Source organism: Trichomonas vaginalis, chromosome I (genome assembly GCF_026262505.1).
Source record: "Trichomonas vaginalis G3 chromosome I, whole genome shotgun sequence".
NCBI classification, from domain to species: Eukaryota; Parabasalia; order Trichomonadida; family Trichomonadidae; genus Trichomonas; species Trichomonas vaginalis.
In genome coordinates this window covers 17353098-17373833 of record NC_067203.1, presented here as the reverse complement: position 1 = coordinate 17373833, position 20736 = coordinate 17353098, and the positions used below count along the sequence as shown (strand labels likewise).

The 20736-nt window shown below is 30.5% G+C and overlaps 12 protein-coding genes across 12 annotated transcripts, besides 2 other annotated features; 7 read left to right on the top strand and 5 right to left on the bottom strand.

The window, feature by feature from the left end:
- TVAGG3_1001680 (DNA/RNA polymerases family) lies at nt 1-3447 on the bottom strand (the record flags this gene model as incomplete). Its single annotated transcript, XM_051254313.1, has 1 exon — nt 1-3447. The coding sequence occupies one exon, from the start codon at nt 3445-3447 to the stop codon at nt 1-3; it is 3447 nt and encodes a 1148-aa protein (XP_051079887.1).
- Nucleotides 1-4651: part of a mobile genetic element that runs on past the window's edge.
- On the bottom strand, nt 3497-4600 carry TVAGG3_1001670 (uncharacterized protein; the record flags this gene model as incomplete). Its single annotated transcript, XM_051254312.1, has 1 exon — nt 3497-4600. The coding sequence occupies one exon, from the start codon at nt 4598-4600 to the stop codon at nt 3497-3499; it is 1104 nt and encodes a 367-aa protein (XP_051079886.1).
- Nucleotides 4652-5050: 399 nt separating the features above from the next.
- TVAGG3_1001650 (ubiquitin-like family) lies at nt 5051-5293 on the top strand (the record flags this gene model as incomplete). Its single annotated transcript, XM_001328940.1, has 1 exon — nt 5051-5293. One exon carries the CDS (start codon nt 5051-5053, stop codon nt 5291-5293), a length of 243 nt encoding a protein of 80 aa, XP_001328975.1.
- Nucleotides 5294-5645: 352 nt separating this feature from the next.
- Nucleotides 5646-5673: a mobile genetic element.
- A 407-nt stretch (nt 5674-6080) lies between these two features.
- TVAGG3_1001630 (armadillo (ARM) repeat-containing protein family) lies at nt 6081-7418 on the top strand (the record flags this gene model as incomplete). The annotated part of the gene is made up of 1 exon (XM_001328941.1): nt 6090-7382. One exon carries the CDS (start codon nt 6090-6092, stop codon nt 7380-7382), a length of 1293 nt encoding a protein of 430 aa, XP_001328976.1.
- Nucleotides 7419-7461: 43 nt separating this feature from the next.
- On the bottom strand, nt 7462-8355 carry TVAGG3_1001620 (the record flags this gene model as incomplete). The annotated part of the gene is made up of 1 exon (XM_001328942.1): nt 7462-8355. The coding sequence occupies one exon, from the start codon at nt 8353-8355 to the stop codon at nt 7462-7464; it is 894 nt and encodes a 297-aa protein (XP_001328977.1).
- Nucleotides 8356-10758: 2403 nt separating this feature from the next.
- On the top strand, nt 10759-11233 carry TVAGG3_1001610 (TCTEX1 domain-containing protein 2 family; the record flags this gene model as incomplete). The annotated part of the gene is made up of 1 exon (XM_001328943.2): nt 10769-11215. The coding sequence occupies one exon, from the start codon at nt 10769-10771 to the stop codon at nt 11213-11215; it is 447 nt and encodes a 148-aa protein (XP_001328978.1).
- A 225-nt stretch (nt 11234-11458) lies between these two features.
- On the bottom strand, nt 11459-12322 carry TVAGG3_1001600 (Atg8 ligase protein; the record flags this gene model as incomplete). The annotated part of the gene is made up of 1 exon (XM_001328944.2): nt 11534-12310. One exon carries the CDS (start codon nt 12308-12310, stop codon nt 11534-11536), a length of 777 nt encoding a protein of 258 aa, XP_001328979.1.
- A 407-nt stretch (nt 12323-12729) lies between these two features.
- Nucleotides 12730-13618, top strand: TVAGG3_1001590 (positive regulation of cell cycle G2/M phase transition; the record flags this gene model as incomplete). The annotated part of the gene is made up of 1 exon (XM_001328945.2): nt 12781-13581. The coding sequence occupies one exon, from the start codon at nt 12781-12783 to the stop codon at nt 13579-13581; it is 801 nt and encodes a 266-aa protein (XP_001328980.1).
- Nucleotides 13619-14001: 383 nt separating this feature from the next.
- On the top strand, nt 14002-15656 carry TVAGG3_1001580 (iron-sulfur cluster assembly; the record flags this gene model as incomplete). Its single annotated transcript, XM_001328946.1, has 1 exon — nt 14004-15629. One exon carries the CDS (start codon nt 14004-14006, stop codon nt 15627-15629), a length of 1626 nt encoding a protein of 541 aa, XP_001328981.1.
- A 181-nt stretch (nt 15657-15837) lies between these two features.
- On the top strand, nt 15838-17272 carry TVAGG3_1001570 (importin alpha family; the record flags this gene model as incomplete). The annotated part of the gene is made up of 1 exon (XM_001328947.1): nt 15838-17220. The coding sequence occupies one exon, from the start codon at nt 15838-15840 to the stop codon at nt 17218-17220; it is 1383 nt and encodes a 460-aa protein (XP_001328982.1).
- Nucleotides 17273-17354: 82 nt separating this feature from the next.
- Nucleotides 17355-18282, top strand: TVAGG3_1001560 (uncharacterized protein; the record flags this gene model as incomplete). Its single annotated transcript, XM_001328948.1, has 1 exon — nt 17585-17860. One exon carries the CDS (start codon nt 17585-17587, stop codon nt 17858-17860), a length of 276 nt encoding a protein of 91 aa, XP_001328983.1.
- Nucleotides 18283-18354: 72 nt separating this feature from the next.
- TVAGG3_1001550 (uncharacterized protein) lies at nt 18355-20488 on the bottom strand (the record flags this gene model as incomplete). Its single annotated transcript, XM_001328949.1, has 1 exon — nt 18443-20470. One exon carries the CDS (start codon nt 20468-20470, stop codon nt 18443-18445), a length of 2028 nt encoding a protein of 675 aa, XP_001328984.1.
- Nucleotides 20489-20736: the final 248 nt, after the last annotated feature.

Genomic DNA, 20736 nt, shown 5'->3' with positions numbered 1-20736 from the left:
TTAAATAAATGGCATACAACATCCATTTTCACAACATACAGCCTTAGTGTGTGCTCCTGTTAATGCAGTCTTACCGATTGTTAAGCGGGTCATTGACCCATTTTTAAGTTGTAAATTAATATTTTGACCATCAAATATCACTTTATCATTTATTATATCCAAATAATTTTTAGGCGTTAATTGTTTATTTTGTCGTAAACTAACACCTTTCATTTTTTGTGCAATCTTTTTAAAATCACTTCCATCAATTGAACCGTTGAATGATGTATAACATTTAGGGCATAAAGCAACCATGTTATCGCCTTGTTTCTCAATTGCTAAACCCAATAACTTCTTCTCATGTGCTTTTTCTTCAGCTTTATTCTTTAATTTAGGTTTAAATTTCTCATCAAAACAGAAGAAATCAAATGGTGCGAATTTGAAAATGTTTTTATCATAAAATTGTTTATCGGTAACAATTGCTTGAAATGCTTGAGTGTTAGGAAGACTTGGATCGCCAGCGATTGCCCAATAAGATGAATCAGTATCACCTTCAATGAAATGAAAACGATTAACATCCAAGCATTTATACATAAAATCATAAATGAAAACCAAATACCAGTATTTAGCATTATCTAAAGTGAAGAATGCCTCTTGTAAACATGTATCACATCTATAAAATCTATCTTTAAGCATCACTTGATATGTATCTTCACCTATTTCTCTTATGTTTTTAAACTTATTTGACATACATGCAACGCGTGCCTTCTGTGCATTCATTATTTTAGTCTTTGCGTAATTTTGTGTATTCATTGCATCGTAACCATATGATCCATTAAGTGAAATTTTGCAAAATAAACTTTTTCCTTTATTTCCTTCTAATTCAGCCTTTTGTCTTTCGTTCATAAATTTGTTCGCAAATTCATTAAAACAAGTGTTTTTCGTAAATGTTAAAATTGATTGAATATCATCGATGATAAAATGAAATCTGTCTATTAGATACCAAAGATAATAAGAAGAAAATGGTTGATATTGGTTGTGTGTTGATGCTAACTGAGTTAATTTTCTCTGTTTCTGGTCAACTGGTAGATTGTTTGATTTCATGTAATTATACATAAAACTGCCAATTGTTTTTTCATCTGTGATAATATCTAAGTTTCTTATTATCGGTAAAAAGTTTATGTAATCATTAATATACTTTTCATCAATGTGACCCTTTACTTCAGCCACGAATAAAGTATTTTTCTTTCTAATAATTCCCAGTGCTTTTGCTTTCTTTGTTGCTGTATCACAAATGATCACACCATTCAATCTTCCCGGCATATACATTTCATGGTCAGTATATTGAATGAAATCATGAGGATTAGATGAAAATGATGAAGGATATAATGAATTAAAGTCAACACCAACGAAATGAGTCATAATGTTGGTGGTGTCCTCATTTGATACAGTTTTAGTTTCTGGATTATATGAAAGTTTATTAATGTGCGTGATTCCTTTAAGATTTACTCTATGTTGAACATTTGATAGACCACCAGTAATTCCATTACGGAGAATGTGATAAGCTTCAACTGAATCTAAAGTCATTGGTAAATTATTTTTTAATGCATAATTTCTTAAATTGATTCTTAAACGTTGAACATCTTCATCTTTATTTGATTTTACGACATTGCAATAACAACACATTAACTGACAATTTTCTTTGGTATGTGGTTTTTCATTATCGATTCTATCCAATGTTGGTTTATTAGCATATGTAAACGCTTTACCACACATTTTGCATTTAGATGAAAGGATTAAATCGTGATAGTATTGATAGTCATCCATTGAAACATTGTTTTTAGTATCCCTTTCTGCTTTTTCATCTTGTTTCTTATATGATTCAATTTTATATTTCCAATACTTTTTCGTTAATTCAAAACTTGATTCTATCTCTTCCTCAGGATATTTTTCATTAGGATTAAAGTCTTTATATGCTAAAGCGTAACGAATCATTGATGCATTCGATGATAAAGAAAGATTATGAAGCATGTCAATTTTATAAACAAATGTTTCTTCAATAATTTTATCAATTGGGTCAATCATAATTTCAACATCTTTATTGCAATAATGAATAAAATATTCTAATCTATTCTTAAAATTTTTAGCATCATTGAGATATATTTGATAATCTGAATCGGATATTGTTTCTTGTGTTAATGCTGAATAAAATGAATCTTGAGTGAATGGTTCCTTTTTATATAATTCTTCTTCGTAATTTTCCCACGTGATGAATTGATAAGGGAAAAAGGATTTAACACGTGTTTTATTGTTTCCGAAATCTTGAGTGAATTGGTCTAATGTCCCACCCGCTATATAATTTCTGATGTCAATAAATCTCAATTCATATGGAACGTTTGTTTTCTTTACAATGATTTGCTTAAATTGAGAAGAAGAACCCAGCATTGATTTTATCTTCCATTTTGCAGTATTTAAATCACGAAGAATTAAATTTAAATCAAACTTTCCCGAATTAAAACCTATGATATTCACTTTATTGAATTCCTCATCTAGAAGTTCTTTAAATACTTCCTTCTGTTTTTCATTTAATGTTTGCGACTTCAATAATTCATTGTATTGACCCATATTTGATTCAACAACTAATGAACAGGTTGAAAATAAAAACTCAATCCAATCAGAAATAAAAGAATCACTTGATGTTAAGCAAAAATTCCTCGTATATGTTTTATCGTTTAATTTAACCATTGATGATACCATAAATGGTTTTAAGTAAGCGTTCAAAGTTGCACATTCAGAAAGTAGAAGTTCTTCTTTAGTCTCTAATGTTTCGAAGTCAAAAGTAATATAATATCTTGTCGGTTGATAATATTCCTGCAAATTATGAGCTAATAACCACTGATATATCTTCTGTTTCGTGATATGTGGTGCATATGGTTGTTGTGTGTTTTGCAATTGAACGTCTTGAATTAATCTTCCATTATTTTCTTTACATTTCTCACAATGCTTTAAAAATCTTCTTTGGTTTTTCCTTTCTGGATCATCACGGATAGAATAAACTTCTTCTTTACAATATGGGCAAACTTTATATCCTGTGAGTGCTTCAACGTCTGTTATTCTGTCAGCGTGAAGTTTTCCACATGGACTCTGTGTTAATAAAATATTTACTGTTTCAAATTCTGGATCTATCATTATTGTTTCCACTAATGGAAAGTCTACCTTGTTAATGTCTACGTCTTCTGGTTGAGGGTCACAATAATAAAAATCAATATTAACGTTTAACATTCTTGCTAACCTCTCACTTTCTGATGAAATGTCAAATCCTTCATATGCATCTATGGCTTCATTTAAATAACTTCTACGAGTTTTAGGATTAACACCATCAGGAATGTTATAGAAGCGTTTAAATAACCTTCTACCTTCTGCTCTAATTTGATTATCATTCATTTTAGCTGTTCCATTTTTATTCATTTATGTAAGAAAAAAAATTAAAAAAATAAATAAAAATAAAGTTTATTTTTTAAAGCCCATAAAATGAATTAAGAACACATAAATTTTTATCATCTGCGACGTGACGAATACATTTTAATTTACTCAAGAATGTGTACCCTGATACATTAAATCTAATTCCTGTCTTATTTAATTTCACAACTTTGAAAAGGAATGTATGAATAGCTATGAAATGATGAGAAGATGATTTATGTGTTGCTTCCATTTTTTCTGAAATAAATGAATAAATATAATGCTTATACGTTTTCATATCTTTTATGTTCTTAATAACGAATGGTATAGACCTTTCAACTTCGTCTTCCTTCGGTGCTGTTCTTTCATATGAAACATTATTGGTATCTTCAATAATGAAACCGCAATCACATAAAATTTTATATGTTCCAATGGTTTCTTTTGATATTTTATCTAACAAATCAAAAACTTTATCAACACCTGTACATTTATTTAAATAATAATTTGTGTAAATATCATGGTCTTCTTTCTTAATCGTATTAGTTGCATATGTTACATTTTTCAGTGCTTTTTTGAATTTTTCAGAATCGAGAGGGGGTGAAAGTAAGATACAAGGGTATTCTTCATTATCAATAAATTGTAACTTATGTTTATGAATAAATTTAGTACCTTCTTCTGAAAGTGTTTCGTCAATATCACCATCTAATAAATTTTTAGTAGATTCCAAAAAGTAATTTTTATATCTTTCCTCATGTGATTTTTGAACTTCTGATTCTGAAGCTGGGATATTCATTAAACCCTCTACTTCATTCTCAGCATTTCTCAATTCACTAATTCTTTCATCTATTTCATTTCTTAATTGTTCCAATTTCTCAATCTCATCGTTATAATATTCATCATCTTTAATTCGTTCTTCATAATATTCAGGGAAAACATCAGGTTCTTTAGGTTTTTCTTCTTTTTTAGATGTGGGATATAAGAAATTTATAACATCATCTTTATTCATTTTTCCATCATAATCAAACTCATTTAAAAACTCCGCGAATTTTTGACAATTTCTTAAATAATATTTATCAACCTCATAACCCGCCTCCTCTAATATATCCTTTATTTCCCTGTTTGTGAATCCTAATTTTTTAACGTCGTTAGTCTTGACACTCATTTCATACAAAATAAAAAAATAAAATAATAAACATAACTAAGTTTTAATTTTTTAATGGTTTTATAAATATATTTTTATTTTTTATTTCATTATGTATGGGCTGAGTGTAAATGTCTTACAATTTTGAACATTTTTTAAATCTTGATTTATTCAAAAACAAAATAAAAACCGTAAGAATCATACATTTTTTACTTCATATGTTAAAAAAAATGATACAAAATCGCTCGATATTGTATGAATTCTTACGTTTACAAAAAAAGTCACAAAACCCATCATATCCTACTACTTCCATTTTTTTTGGAATTTTGAAACCATTCAAATTTTTTTAAATATGTATTAGATAACATAATTGATTTATCAAACTTAAATAAGTAAAAATTATAAAATTTTCCTTGTTCTCAAGTGACATGAAATTTGTTTTGGAAAATCAGTTGTTTAAAAATCATTTTCATGTGTGGACAGTTTACTATTCGCTACATCCTTGTCAATGGTGAAACAAGCGACATCCGAGTCAGGGATGATGAGACAATTCGCGAATTGATGGAAGAACTTGAAGAGAAGACAGGTTACCCAGTTGAAAACCAGATGCTTTTGTTTAATGGTCAAGTACTTGCCCCAGATAGCACAATTGAATCATCCAAAGTTCAGCCAGGTGATAGTATTCACATTACACCTAATCTCGTTGGTGGCTAAATTTAATTTCATAACTAAAATTTATTACATTTTGATGTTTTTTTTTAAACTTCTCATAACTTCCTTTTTCTAATTGATAAAATTGCGATTGATTGTTCCAATATTTTCTGCGGGGTCTATAAAAATTGTACCATTATTATTTTATGGGGTCCAACACTAGTTTAAACCTCTCGATTGCTTCCAAGTTTTGTGCCATATATATGCATGATTAATTGAAATTATTTCAATTTTAATGAAAAGTAGATTCCATTTTCTTCTGTTTTTGCATCGTGTTATCATTTGTTCAGAGCCTCTGAAGGCTAAGATAAATTTGCTAAGGATTCACACTCCTTAAAAACGTGGAATCTAAATGTTAAGGGTGCAATTACCACTTTCTGACAAGTCCACACAAAATCAACAAATCCTTGTTTTAATAGTAAAAAATTTTAATAAGCCCATTCGATACAACTTACTGGTTTAAAATAACCTTGTATCGGCAGAAAATATCAACTTTTGAACTGACTGTTTGATGTAAATTTAGAAATGTTAAAAAAATTGAGAGAATGTCAGAAGGCCGTAGGTTCGAGTCAAAGTAATTTGACATTTTTTTATTAGAAGGTTACAAATTATTTTGTTAGAAGGTTACGAATTATCAAAGGGTGCTATAATGATTAAATGCTTAGAAAATAAATTACATATATTTCCAATAAATAATTTTTCGCAATTGCTTCAGATAATCTTCAGAATTAGAATGTGAGTTTTACTATATATATATATTGTGTGTGTTATATTGGCAGACAGTCTATCATTACTAGTAATGTTGAATGATGATTCTCACAGAGTATTTAATGAAGGAGAAGCAATGCAGTTTTATAAAGTATTTTCACAATCTTTATTAGAAAGCAATGAAAACATTGCTGGTTCTCTTTTTAATGAATTATTAACAATAATCAATTCCAAGAATTTTAAAATCACGCCACCATTTGATGAATTTCGTATATTAGATGTGATAATAGAAAGTAGTTTTCCTTCAGCACCAGCTCAAATTCGAAATTTGGCGTTCCAATGTCTTGAAACAATCATAAATGCACATGATTTTAGCGGGAAAAGTATTAAAACAATTATAGGAGCACTTGGAAATCAATTTCCTGACTTTGACAACGAATTTGAAATTAAAATTTTCCGATTTTATCAGTTAGCATCAAGTAAGTCTCAAGATTATCAGCAATGCATACTATACACTCTTAAATATGCTGATATTGCCTCATCACTTTTACATCAGTATTCAAATCCAGAAATATTACATGAAGCTTTCTTATTTGTTTCATCAATATTTAACTATCCAACATCAGAACTTTTTTCAAATAAAATTGCCGAAATTATACCAAATTTAGAACCATCTCCAGATCGATCATTTCTTATAACTAGAATCTCTGTTGTTATGCCCGTTTCACTATCAAAAATTGGATTTGACGTAGTTATTACAAGTATTCTCGATCAAATTAATACAAACGAAAATCAACTCATAATTGATGGTTTAATTACTCTCAGAGGAGTTATCAAATGCTCTAAAGAAGGTTTTGACTTTGATTTTTCAATTATTTTTAATTTTTTGTCAAATGAAGATATCCAAATTAGAACAGCAGCAGTTTCCATTCTAACCGAGATTATATTTAGTTTTGGAGATAAAGGTATACATCTTTTAATCGAAAACAATATTTATAAGTTAATTTCTGAAAATCTTTCCAACATTGTATCAATTAAAGAAAAAACAGAGTGTATCAGATTTGTATCAGCATTTCTTTATTCAATTCCTAACAGCGAAGTTGATTTTGTAAATCCTGAGATTATTTGCGAATTAGCAGAATCTATGGCCATTGATGATTTCAATCTTCAAATTTTGATAATGAAAACACTTGAGAAGATGGCTAACACTCAAAATGAAGAAATAATAAATGATATTAACCAAAGTCTTGAAGATTCAGGAGGAATGAGTCTAATTATCGATTATATGAGTTGCGAAAATGAACAACTAGCTCAATCCTCATCTACTCTCTATGCTGCTTTACAAACTCCAGATTTATCTGATATTGATTCAGATGACTTTTAGAATCTTTGTTTTTTTTTTGTTAAAAATTTAATATAAAGAACTAGATAAATATATTTGTATTTTTACTATATATATTTCTTTATTTATAATTTCGATTAGAACAATTAAATAGTAACTTGTTCGGATAACGTCCATTTGAACTTCCTATTGCATCAAAACTTATAAGAAGTCTTACCATTTCATTCATTGAATCTTCACATATTGCATAATCAAGAATAGTCAGTCCTTCTTTATCTTCAGCATTGATAGATATACCGTTTTTAATTAGAAGTTTCACCATATCAAAGAAATTTCGATATACTGCAGAGAAAAGTAAAGTTTGCCCATATATATCGACTTCATTGATAGTTGCCCCATTCTTGATAAATCCTTTAACTGCTTTAATATTGTTAGAATAAAATGCATAATGAATGGGAAGCAATCCTTTGTTATCTTTTAGATTCATGAATGCACCATATGTAATAAGAAGTTTCATTATCTCTTTATCACCTGTATAAAACATTGCAGAACATCCATTATTATTTTTTAAATTAACATATGCACCATGTTCCAAAAGTACATCAACAATATCTCGGTTGCAACTTTGCACTGCATAATGTAGTGCAGTGTTCCCATTACAATCTTGTGAGTTGATTGAAATGCCATGGGCAATTAGATATTCTGCAATTTCTTTGCTATCATTACTAACAATATAATATAAAGCCGTGTGCCCATTAACATTTTTTGCATTTATATCAGCACCATTAGAAACGAGAAGTTCAACAATTTCTTTACAATTTCTCCCTACTGCATAATGAAGAGCAGTTTGCTTATAAATATCACAAGAGTTCAAATATGCGCCATATTGAATAAAAATTTCAACAGCTTCCTTACACTTATTTTGAGCAGCATAGTGAAGAGCTGTTTTTCCATTAGTATCTTTTTCATAAATATCTACATTATTTTCAAGAAGTTTCCTTAACAATTCTATCATTTGACTCAGCTGCTACATGAAAACCTGTTTTCCTTTTATTTTTATTGGCAAAGTTCTTCTTATAATAATTAAAGGGGTCTGTATATGAAATATAATTAACGTTTGGAATAATCAATTTAATATGCTTAGAGGGTTTTTTCTGCGTATTTTTATCTGCATCATTTTCAATAAGTATTTTAATAACATTATGAAAGTCCATTTTTCTTGCAATATCAAGAGGGGATTGAGCCTCATTATTAACTCTATTAATATATGCACCATTTGAAATCAAAATTTTTGCAACTTCTGCAGAATCATTTAATGCAGCATAATGGAGAGCTGTCTGGTTTTTTATATCAAAAGCATTAACAGGCCTATGATAAGCTTGTGAAGAACTTAATAAAAATTCACATAAATCAATGTTATTGTAGCAAGATGCATAATGAAGAAGATTCTTACAATCATCGTCAAGCATATTTAAATCAATGTTTTCAGTTTTGAATATTTCAATAGTTTGAGGGAATGCAGAACACCATGGAATTACATTCCATTTTGCCTGGTATAGAAGAAATACAGCTTTTAAATTTTGCGAAGAAATTATTTCATTTATTTCAATCATTTCCAAATCATGTTGATCCAAATCTATTAATTCATTCTCAAAAATATATTCAAGGAATTTATTGTTGTGTGATTTGATTGCATTTAAAAAGCAGATCCTATCCGGATTATGAATCTTTAAACATTCATTGATGATGTCAGTATTTCCACCAATTATCGCATTTGATAAAAATTTTCCTGTTATTTCACATGAATTATTTGAAAGAAGGAAATAAAATATATTTACAGATCCATAGTAAGCACATGCTTCAAGTAAAGTGAAAATATCATTGTAAAAACGATCCAATACATATCTAGGCAGATTGTTTGTTACAATATAGTTTCTGAAATCGTCAATTTGATCATTAAAAATTATAGAATAAATTTCATCATGTAACACAGGAATAACTTTATTTTCGAAATGACATTGACCATTGTTATTATTGCAACTCAAGAATGTTTTCAAATTTTTAGTTTTCTCTTCTATGAATTGAAAAGATATTGGATAAAGACTGGACAGCAGGTTGAGAATTTCAACATAATTTCTTATTGAATGTGGATTTCTTTGCATAGCCTGGAAAATGCATCCAATTATTTGATGAATCGATCTTTTATACTTTGAAATTAATATGTTCCTGATCAAGTTTAAAGTATCAATAATGGGTTCATTTGATTTTAGATGAAAAAGCTCCTCATAAGTTGTAATGAAGTCTTCATATTTTTCACTCATTTGATTGAAAGAATTTTTTGACTTCCAATTTTGTGTTGAAAAATTTTTAGGTTATTCCATTTGTATTGTATAATATGCAAAAACATGAAAAATTAAATTTCCCTTTTGAGATTGGCAAACTTTACGCAAAATTCACTCTGAACTTTTTCTGAATCATATTCTGAGTATATAGAATACCGATAACTTCAGTTTGCCACTCTAGAATGATCCGTATTCTCAGAAACAATGAATTTCATGAGAGAACTAATTTCTGTGGTAGACATATGATACATTTAGCATGTAAATCGCAAAAGATAGGGACGTTAAAACGCCTCTTCACAGTGCTGTTAAAAATAATAGTAAAAAAATAGTCGAACTTCTTATTTCACATGATGAGGATGTTAATACAAAAGATGAAAATGACATGACTCCTCTTCATAACATAGATTTAAATTTTTCTATACAAATAGCCGAATTTCTTATTTCTCATGATGCTGATATCAATGCAAAAGATAAATATGGTTGTATACCAATTTCTGGTGCACTTGAAAATAATTGTATATTTATATATATATAAATCTTGCACAATTAAACCGAAACTTGGAGAATTTTTTTGGAATGATAAATTTTTAACCATAAAAATAAAATTCATTATTAGTCAATAAATTATTTATATCTTGTATCGGAAAGAAGAAATTGAGAAATATGTAAAAAATTGAAAATAATATTTTTTATTCTTCATGCACTCTTAGTATTCCAATTGGGATAACTGCTTTGATGGAGTGATATATTGATAATTACAACTCCAATGAGGGGGTGGGGGTTATTTTCCAAAATTTTATAATCTTTTCACTTTCTAAAGTAACATTTCATGTTAAACCAGGTGGGAACCGACCTTCTATCAAAGGCTATATAACATTTTATCAGATGAATTGCTACGTACTATTCCAACCATTGTCAACATGTGATTTCAGTGAACAATGCAAATAAACTAAAACTTTAATAAAAGTAAACCGTTTAAAGCTTTTCCTACTATTTCTCAAAGATGTGGATAACTTTTATTGATTTAAAGATCTTTCCATTTCAATCAATATGTTTATTGTCACTTTTATACCGTTATTTTTCAGAATGGCATCTAAAGACTCAAAGGAGCAGCCACCAGCCCCACCAATAGAAAATACATATCTTCTTCCCTCTCAAGTATTCCCAGTTACTGCAGTTCGTCGTGTTATTGAGAAACTCATGTTAGAAACATTTCCAGAAGATAAGGGTAAAGGCAAAGATGTCATTAAAGGCCCAACATACGAATCATTCGGAGATGTTACAAACTTCCTCCGTCCTCTTACAACAAAATTCAAGGATGCTCTCGAACAACCAGGCGTATTGTGCCCAGAAAATGTTAAAAGCAGATTCAAATTTGTCGTTCAGCTTACAATTAGTGAGAAGATTGGCCAGGCCCTCTACATGGGCTCTGCATGTCTCTGGGATATGGAACATGATAACTATGTTACTTACACTGTCGAAAGACCAACTTTCACTGCAAATGCCACTGTTTATGGATGCTTACTTGAGTAAATTGACATATTAAAATTATTTTTACAAAATATTTTGAAAACGAATATTATTTTTCTTTTAGAAATTTCCTCTCTTACTTTAATCAATTTCACATAAAGCATTTGAACATTTAGTGATTACCAATTTCATGAACAAGAGAAAATTAAATTTTTAAAAATATTGAAATCAAAAATATCAAAATGTATATTATGAATCTATTCGAGAGGATATAAAATAACGAAATAATGAAAAGATCTCTTTTTCTTTTTTAAAAAATCGAAATATTTTGTTTAAAAACTTAGTATTTTCAAAAGAATAATCAAATTATACTAGTACGAATTAAGCCTCGAAATCAAGGGTTGGTGTACTAATATCAATTGTAGGGATAACAGTGTGAATAAACTTCAAGAAGATGAAATAGTACATTGGTGCGCAGAACTTCTCTGGGTGATCAAGACGCTCAACAAGACGAACCATGACGTGACCATGTTGGCATGGATGAATAGAAAGGTTCTTTGTTGCTGTAAATGGATGATTTTCATAGGTAACAGTTTTATCAGCATAGTCAGCGCTGATATCCTGATACATTTGTTCTAATGTAAGTGGGACACCTTCGTTGTTGACACCATATAAGAAAATATGGGCAACATTATAGAATTTATCGTAGCAAATTGAAATATCGTATGTTCTGTAGTCAATTACATCGACTTCTTGAACTTCTGGCTCTATCTCATCAATATCAATTTCATCGAGATCAACTGCTTCTTCGTCATCATTAATTTCGAGAGCCGCTTGAGCTGCAGCTTCACCAGCCTGACACCAACCATCGCCAATGTCAACTTCTTCTTGCATCATTTTCGATAAATCAGTTGCACGCTTTTGGCAAACAACTCTTCTGTTAATTAAATATTGCTTATCTTTTGGAAGATAATCAACTTCATGACCTTCTGGAGCAGAACACCAGCTCCATACTGGGCAATTTGCAATTAAACAATCGCCTGCAGCAACGAATTCCTCTGGAGTAAGCTTGCCATCCTTTATAAGTGTAGATGTGTGTGGAACTGAGTTATATTTATTGACGAAACTCATCCATTTCTGGTGAATTTGATTCTTCATTTTTCGAAATAATTCAAAAAATTTTGGGATCCACTAGGTGTCACGTTTTTAACAAAAATGGAAATACATTAAAATATGTTTTGAGCAATAGATTTATTCAAAATTTTTAAGATCCGATTATTTTTCTGAAAAAATTTGTCAATTCTGATGTAAATAGTCAAAATGTCAAAAATTAAGTTTGGTAATTTTTATCAGTAAATCTATGGCAGAACCATTTCTCAAACGCTCTATGAATCAACAGGAGTATTACTGGCCTGCTGTAAGTGAATAGTTCTTTATTATCAATATTGGATTTTTTATTTTTTCTAATCAATGTGAAATTTTTCCAACATCCCATAAAACTTGGATTTTTTCAAGAAAATATTTTTTCATATTCATATGCCATTATGATAATAAAACTAGATTAACATTATCGCCATTTTTTGTGTACGTTTACAAAAAATGAGATCAAAAGGAAAAAACAAGGGCAAATGCGTCACGTCTACCGACGCATGTCATGCGAGATCCAGTCTATTGACTTCGCTGGAATTCCACGCCCTAATTTCGACTATGAAGATGATGAAGTTCCCGATATTCATCCAAGTCCAAATCTTATATCTTCAAATTCAACTCCGGCATTTGCTGTATCAAGTGGTCTCATCTTACCTACTCTTAACATTGTCAGTCCGATACCTCGAATATCTCCACTTATATTGAGTTACGCATTAGAAGGGAAATATGACGATTATTTCGACAATTTATACATTATCGACTGCAGATTTGAATACGAATTTAATGGAGGACACATTAGAAACGCCTTCAATTTGTCATCTCCTGATCAACTCAAAGAAAAATTTATCGATAATCCTGAGCCTCGAGCCGTGTTTGTTTTTCACTGTGAGTTTTCTCACAATAGAGGGCCATCAATAGCACAGATTTTCCGCGAAATGGATCGATTTGCAAACAAATCACGCCATCCAGCAATTTACTATCCGAATGTCTACATTCTTGAAGGTGGGTATAGAGAATTTTACAATAATTTCCAAGATCAGTGTGAAGGAGGATATCGCCCAATGATAGATCCTGGATATCAGTCCCTCTGCCAAAGATCAATGCAATGTTTCAGACAAAATGTTCAAAAAGCAATGAAAGAAATGAGAAAACCACTTTCCCGAGAGACAAACTCTCAACACATGTTCACATCTCCGATTAATTTCCAAGAAAGGTATTCTAATTCACCAACAACAACTAGATACCGAGCTAAGCTTGTTGGTGCCCTTAAGTTCGATTAAATGTTTATTTTTTGTTTTAAATATGAGTAAAACTCGGTAATGCGAATAATTGAATTTGATATTTAGAAACAAATTAATGAAATCGCAATTATTCATTATACATTCTAGATTTGGGCTGTATATATTATACAAATAATGCTCAATGACTTATTTTTGATAATGATTGGATAGAATATCTCAATAGATCAATGAGATTCTCTTAAAGTTTGATCATACGAGCTGCCCTCTATAAGCCTATTATATTTGAAATGATATTTTTGAATTTCAATTAATTCAATAGATTGTAAAAATTGAATGGTTTATAGATTTTGAATTGATTCAAATTTGTGGAAACATGATCATTATAAATTCACACATTGCTAATTTTATTTTCTAGATCAATATTAACAATAAATAAACAGTAGCTCTTTTAAAATTGTAAAATGCTTTCCATCAAGATTGATGGCAAGGAATACCAGGAGAAAAAGGGTCAAACCATTCTTCAAGTATGCAACAAACATGGTGTTTACATTCCAACTCTTTGTAATCATCCAGATTTGCCCCCAATTGCTCATTGTGGCGTTTGTGTTGTCAAAATCAATGGAAATAACTTTGTTTTATCATGCTCACATAAGATTGCAGCTGGGATGGAGATTGAAACGGGAACACCAGAGATTAAAGCTAAAGCTTTAGATGCTTTGCAGAATTTCTCTGATGTTACAATGATGCCAAAGACACCAGAGATAGAAGAACTCTATACATATCTTAAACCAGCACGTAAAGTTAACATGACTCCACAAAAATTAACTTCAATCTCATTTGATCCAGGTTTATGCATTCAATGTGATAGATGTACACGCGCTTGCAGCGACATTCAAGCCATGGACGCTATCCAAGAAGACACTCATCAAATCATAGACTTTGATTGCATTCAATGCGGACAATGTGCAAATGTCTGCCCAACAAATGCTATCTACGAAACTCCAGCAATACCAAAAGTCATACAAGCTCTTGCCAAAGGCTACATCATGATAATGCAATTTGCCCCTTCAGTTCGTGTTACAATGGGCGAAATGTTCGGAGATGAGCCAGGCACAATCTGTACAGGCAAGATCATTGCAGCGTCCAGAATGATGGGATTCCGCTATGTTTTTGACATCGCATATGGCGCCGATATTACAGTTCTCGAAGAAGGTGCAGAATTGGTTCATAAGATCCAGAACAATGAGAAACTTCCAATGTTTACATCATGTTGTCCATCCTGGGTCAATTTTGTTGAAAGAAAACATCCTGAATTAATTCCACAACTTTCAACCGCCAAATCTCCACACATGATGAGTGCAGCAGCCATCAAAACAGTGTTTGCCGATGTCAACAACATTGATCCTTCAAAAATTTTCTTAGTATCTATGATGCCGTGCACAGCCAAGAAAGATGAGATCATCAGAACTCCATTACAAGGCCAAGTTGATGCTGTTATCACTGCAAGAGAATTCGGACAAATGATCAAGACATTTGATATCGATTGGAGTACTTTGGACAGTGACCATACAGCTGCCTTTGATAAAATGATGGGCGAATCATCAGGAGGCGGTAACATCTTTGGTGTTTCCGGCGGTGTCATGGAATCAACAATGAGATATGTTTCAGAAAAATTGACGGGCCAAACATTGGTTTCTCCACCTGATTTCAGACAGATTTCTGAAGAGATGAGATCAGCTGAAGTTCAAATAGGAGACAGGACATTCAAGATCGGCATCTGCGGAGGAATTGCAGCTGCAAAAGATCTCCTAGAAAGTGGTGAATTCGATGATTACGATTTCATCGAAGTCATGGCTTGTCCAAGAGGTTGCATTTCAGGTGGTGGACATCCAAAGCTCCCAATAAAGAGAATCCCAGAAAGAGCAAAAGCTTTGTACAACATCGATGGAAAGAAAGGCGAAATGAACAAATTATCTGCATTGAAGAACGAAGAAGCTGCTGAATGCTACAGAATACTCGAAGAAAAGAATGCAGACTTGAAGAATCATATTTTCCATACTCATTTCAGTCCACAAGTTGCTAAGTAATTTTTATTTATCTGATAATTTTTTTAGAGATAAAAATAATTTATTTATATATTTATATTCATGAAATGAAACAAGTTTTCTTCGTGGAACAGATGATCATATTTAATTTTGATTTAAAAAATCTTATCTCAGTGCTAAAGTTTATAGGATAGAATGTTTGCTGATCTAAATATCTTTCATTAGACAAATATAGTAAAAAAGCTTTAGAATGAATTATAAAAACACTAATGAAGATACTACTCCTTGGGAAGAAACTTCAATTAGCGAACATAAAATCTATCAACCTCTTGAAGATTACTCAGAACTGTTGGAATTGATAGGGAATTTGCGAAGTTGTACAGAATCCTATATCCAAGATCCTAGTGATATGCTTGCAAGCAATCTAATTGCAATTCTCGAAAATCTATTTGAAATCCTTAGTAATTTTGATATGCCATTTCCAGAAATCGCAGTTGAAAATGAATTTTATTATACAATACTCGATTTACTGACAAGTAGTCCTGATATTAACGTTTTATATAATGCATTTATTTGCTTCGGCATCTCTTTAGAAAGATATCCAGAAATAATTCAATATTCATTTTTTAATTCACTTCTATCACAAGTTCTTAATGAAATGGACGAACATTTTAGCATCTTGATATCACCAGGAACTAAAATACTTTGCCTTGGAATTACTCATTTCAATGATATTGATATAGATATGCTTACTAGAATAATTGAACAAATGCCACTATGCGAGCAACATACAATGCTTGTTCAACTAGTTCAAAAATTAGGAAGTATTTGGTATAACGAAAATGATCCTGATTATTTGATAAAACTCAACCAATATCTTAACCTTTTAGAAATATTGATATCAGAGAAAAAGATTCTAACACCAACTGTTCAACTTCTCAAAGAATTATTTGTTCTTGCAAAAAACAGAAGCCACAGGATACAAATACAGCATAGTGTTATTCATACAAATTCAGTTAAAATTATATTTACTTTCATTGAAGAAATCGAAGAAAAATTCAGATTTGACATTTTATCTTTAATTGAAAAAATATTGAGAAATAAGTGTGGATATATAGGTATTGGAGTTTTCTTTACATATATTAAGAGCCATATTCAATTCTACTTTGATTTGACAGAAGAAGAAAATCCGGAAGAAATTCAAATCCAAGCGAACAAAATTCTGTGTCATTATTTCATGTATGTTGAAGAAAACCCGAATTTCCAAGTAGAAGAATGGCTTGTTGTTAAAATGTACGATTTAATTAACCATTCAAACTTCAAGGTCAAAAAAGATGCAGTAAGAACATTGAGTCAACTTACGAGGCGTTTAACTGAAGAACAAGTTGAGTATGTTATTGATCAAGGGATTTTAGATTTCTTTTTAGATATGTATGATTCTGAATCTGAAGATATACAAATGTCAATATTAAGCGGATTTAGAAGATTAACGTCTAATGGATCAAAACATGTTGCAGAAGCAATTATGGAACTTGAAGAATTTTTCGCTGAAGCTGAATTAGAAAGTGAGGCTAAAGCTAGCCTTTGTTACCTTATTCACACAATTGTTGTGAACAAGCTACAAGAAGAATAAATATATTATTGTTTTGTTTTAATATTTTAAAATCAACATTTTTTTAATTAAGCACTTGCACCCTATAATATAATGTTCAATTCTGATGCTTAAGATAAGTTTTCAATGATGCTATAAACCAGTTGTTAGGATTTTAAATAAAAGTCAAATGGGCGTAAGTGTACACTTAAGATTCGTGATCAATATTTTCATGTAAAAAGAGAGAATATGTGCTGTTACCTCAGGCGTCATTCCGCTTATACTAGGTGCGCCCAAAATATTGAGTCTTTTCTTGCTCTAGAAATAGTGAAATCCCAATTGAGAGTGATAAAATTCAAAAACGATATATTTTATTTGGCCGGATTACACCTTTACATTATTTTTTATGACGCAAGATATCAATCAGCTTAAACAAATCCTTCAAAACCAAACTATGTTACGCGATGATTTATCAAGACAATGTCTAAAGAGAGAAGAGATACAGAAAAACAAACAACAAGAGCTATGCAGTCAGATAACGCAGCTACAATTACATATTAAATCACTAGATGTTTACATTAAAAGGTTATCATTAGTTCACTCTCAAATCTCTGCTTCTTCCTCGTATCCTTTGTCAAAAGATGATTACGCGGAAATTCTTCGTCTGGTAAGTACAATGTAATCTAAAAGAACAAAGAAAGTATCAAACAGCATTTAAAATTCGAATTTTTTTAAAATATAAATTTCAAAATCGTTAACAAGTAGTTTTCGATAGGAACATCATAGATTTGATAATGACTCAAACAAACGCATGATTGCAATCGTTACCAAAACTTTATTTAGATAATCAAGCATTTATGAATTTTTATTTACTAAATCTTAGTCCGCTATCATTTCCTGATTTACCCAATGCGATATATCTTCTTCTCTACAGTTTTTAAATGATTTAAAAGAAAAAAGATAAAATTGAAATTTTCATCACAAATTTAGAAGAATTAGTATCATTTTAATGCAATATCTGTACTAATTCCAATTAGTTCTACGTATAAAGATGTCCAAAAACTGAATAAAAATTGATTTATATTTTGATATTTTTAACTTGTATGCATATTTTATCATACCACTTAAAGAATGTTAAGTACTACTAAGTCATGCTGATTTTAGTTGAAATCATTGAAGGAATTCACCTTGAACTAAACAAAATAAAGATTTTTTCTTTCAAACAATAAATAATAACGTTTAAAACATACAAAAATAACAATAACTATGCTTGCTGAGGAGGTTGCTGAGGAGTATCACCTTTTTCAGCTTCCTGAAGTTCTTTCTTCTCTTTTTCCATCTGCCTGATTTCATTTCTTTGGCGTTGAACTCTACTGGCTAACTTTTGATTATGCTTTGTAACAACGAATCCTTGTCTGACTGCATCCTTTGCAGAATTCTTATAAATATTATTTGCTCTTTCTAAAGCTAATATCTCCTTATCTGCCGTGATTGCACATTTTTCATATGCAATAACTTTGGCGGATAATGCTTCTATCTGAGCGCGGAGATACTCATTCTCTTTTTGATACCTCTTCCTTGAAACAACTTCTGCGCTTGCTTTATTTTCTGATTCAGCTTTAGATGCTTTGATCTCTTCAATATTCTTATTTAAGTTCTGGATCTTATTATTCAAACTCTGAATTTCAATCTGTGAATTCTTAAAATCATCTGATAATTTGAGGACATCAATATATTTCATTCCATTCAGTTGGCTATTCAATGATTCACTCATTTCTTCGAACTTCTTAAGTTTATTATTGAGGTCTTCTTTCTCTTTTGACATTTTAACAATGGCTGCTTCTGCTTCATCAATACCACTAATAGTATTGCGCAATAATTCCTTTAAGTGATCATTTTCATCGATAACTGCTTTCTTTTCATCAGCTATCTTTGATATATAGTTCTTAATTATATCAATTGATGTAGTATGATACATAGATGAGTCAAGCCACCACCAATTTCTTTGATCACTAACATAATACTGATCGGTTCCAATCAAGTAATTCCATCTCCTAACTAAAATAGCAGTATTGATAATTGACTTCAATGTTAACTTTGGACGACCAAGCTCTTCTTGGAATGATTCAAATTGTTTAGACAATTTTTGAAATGCGCCTTCAAGTGATGTAGTAACAGATCGAATTTGTGTATATGCTTTGACTTGGTTAATTAATCTTTCATTCTTAGATTCTCCATCTTCTATTACTTTCTTGAGATGAATATTTTTCATGCGCTCAGCATCGATATCTTGACTTAAAGCTGTAATTAATTCCTGATTTTGGCGAATAACATCAGCAGCTTTCTTGAGTCGTTGAGTTGCAATATTCATATCATTTTGCAACTGTTGGTTTTCTTCTATCATGTGTTTGATCGCAATAACGCAATCATCTGATGTTTTTGATGAAGGCAAAAGAGATGCTATTCTCTGAATTCCAGATTCTTGAGAAGTAATGCTTTGCTTCAATTTCTTGTTTTCTTCATTTTGAGCTTTGATTATTTCGTGAGATTTTGTAAATTGATTTTGAAGATCTGAGAGTTGCTGAAGAGTATCTTTAACCTGTTGTTCTTGTGCTTCTTTATCTTTTTTAGTGTTGTTTAACTCATCAGTAAGATTTGTAATAATTTTATTTTGATTTTGTAATTTTGTATCTAAATCTGATTGGATACGCTTTAATTTTCTTGTTTCTTCTATTTTGGCTTGTAATGCGCTATTGCTACTTGATGAATCATCCGATAAATCTTTAATAATTGATTTAAGTTCATTAATTTGCTGATCTTTCATTGCAATACGACTTGAAAGATCATCTCGAGCCTTGGTTTTCTGATTTTGTATTTCTGAGATTGAGAATTCTCTTTCAGTATGAATTGTATCTTTTAATCTTTCATTTTCTTGTGTTAATTCGATATTTTTTGCTTCAAGTAAATGAATTTGGTCTGACAGTTGAAGTATTCTCTCTTCATATCTATTTTTCTCTTCTTCTTTCTGGTTTAATGCCGTTTGAAGATCTTGTTTCGTTGATTCGAGTTGTTTTTCTAAATTCTCGATTATAGATTTCAATTTTTCGTTTTGTGTCTTTATCGTATACAATTCTTGATTATCTTTAAGCATTTGTCCGAATTTAACTTGCATCTTGTCAATTAAAGCTTCTTTTGTTGGAGAATTTTCTTCCAATGACGAACTTGTGTCAACTGAACTCGAGTATGAAGCAACTGTCTTTTGAATTGATTTCTTCTCGAGACCAGATGACATTCTTTGATTTTGGTGGACGTTTATAAATTTATATCTCAATTTCTACGCAGTTTTCAATAATAAAAAACAAATTGATAGATTTGTTAATGGAAAACTAAAAATTCTGTCATATGAAACTTTAATAAATTTCAATACAAAAAAATCATCAAAATAAAATATGTTTTTCAAGCACTCAGTTAAATAATACATAATTACAATATGATGCACATTAATATACTTCTTCCTCAACAATCATTATTATATAATTTTATTGGATGATATTTAGT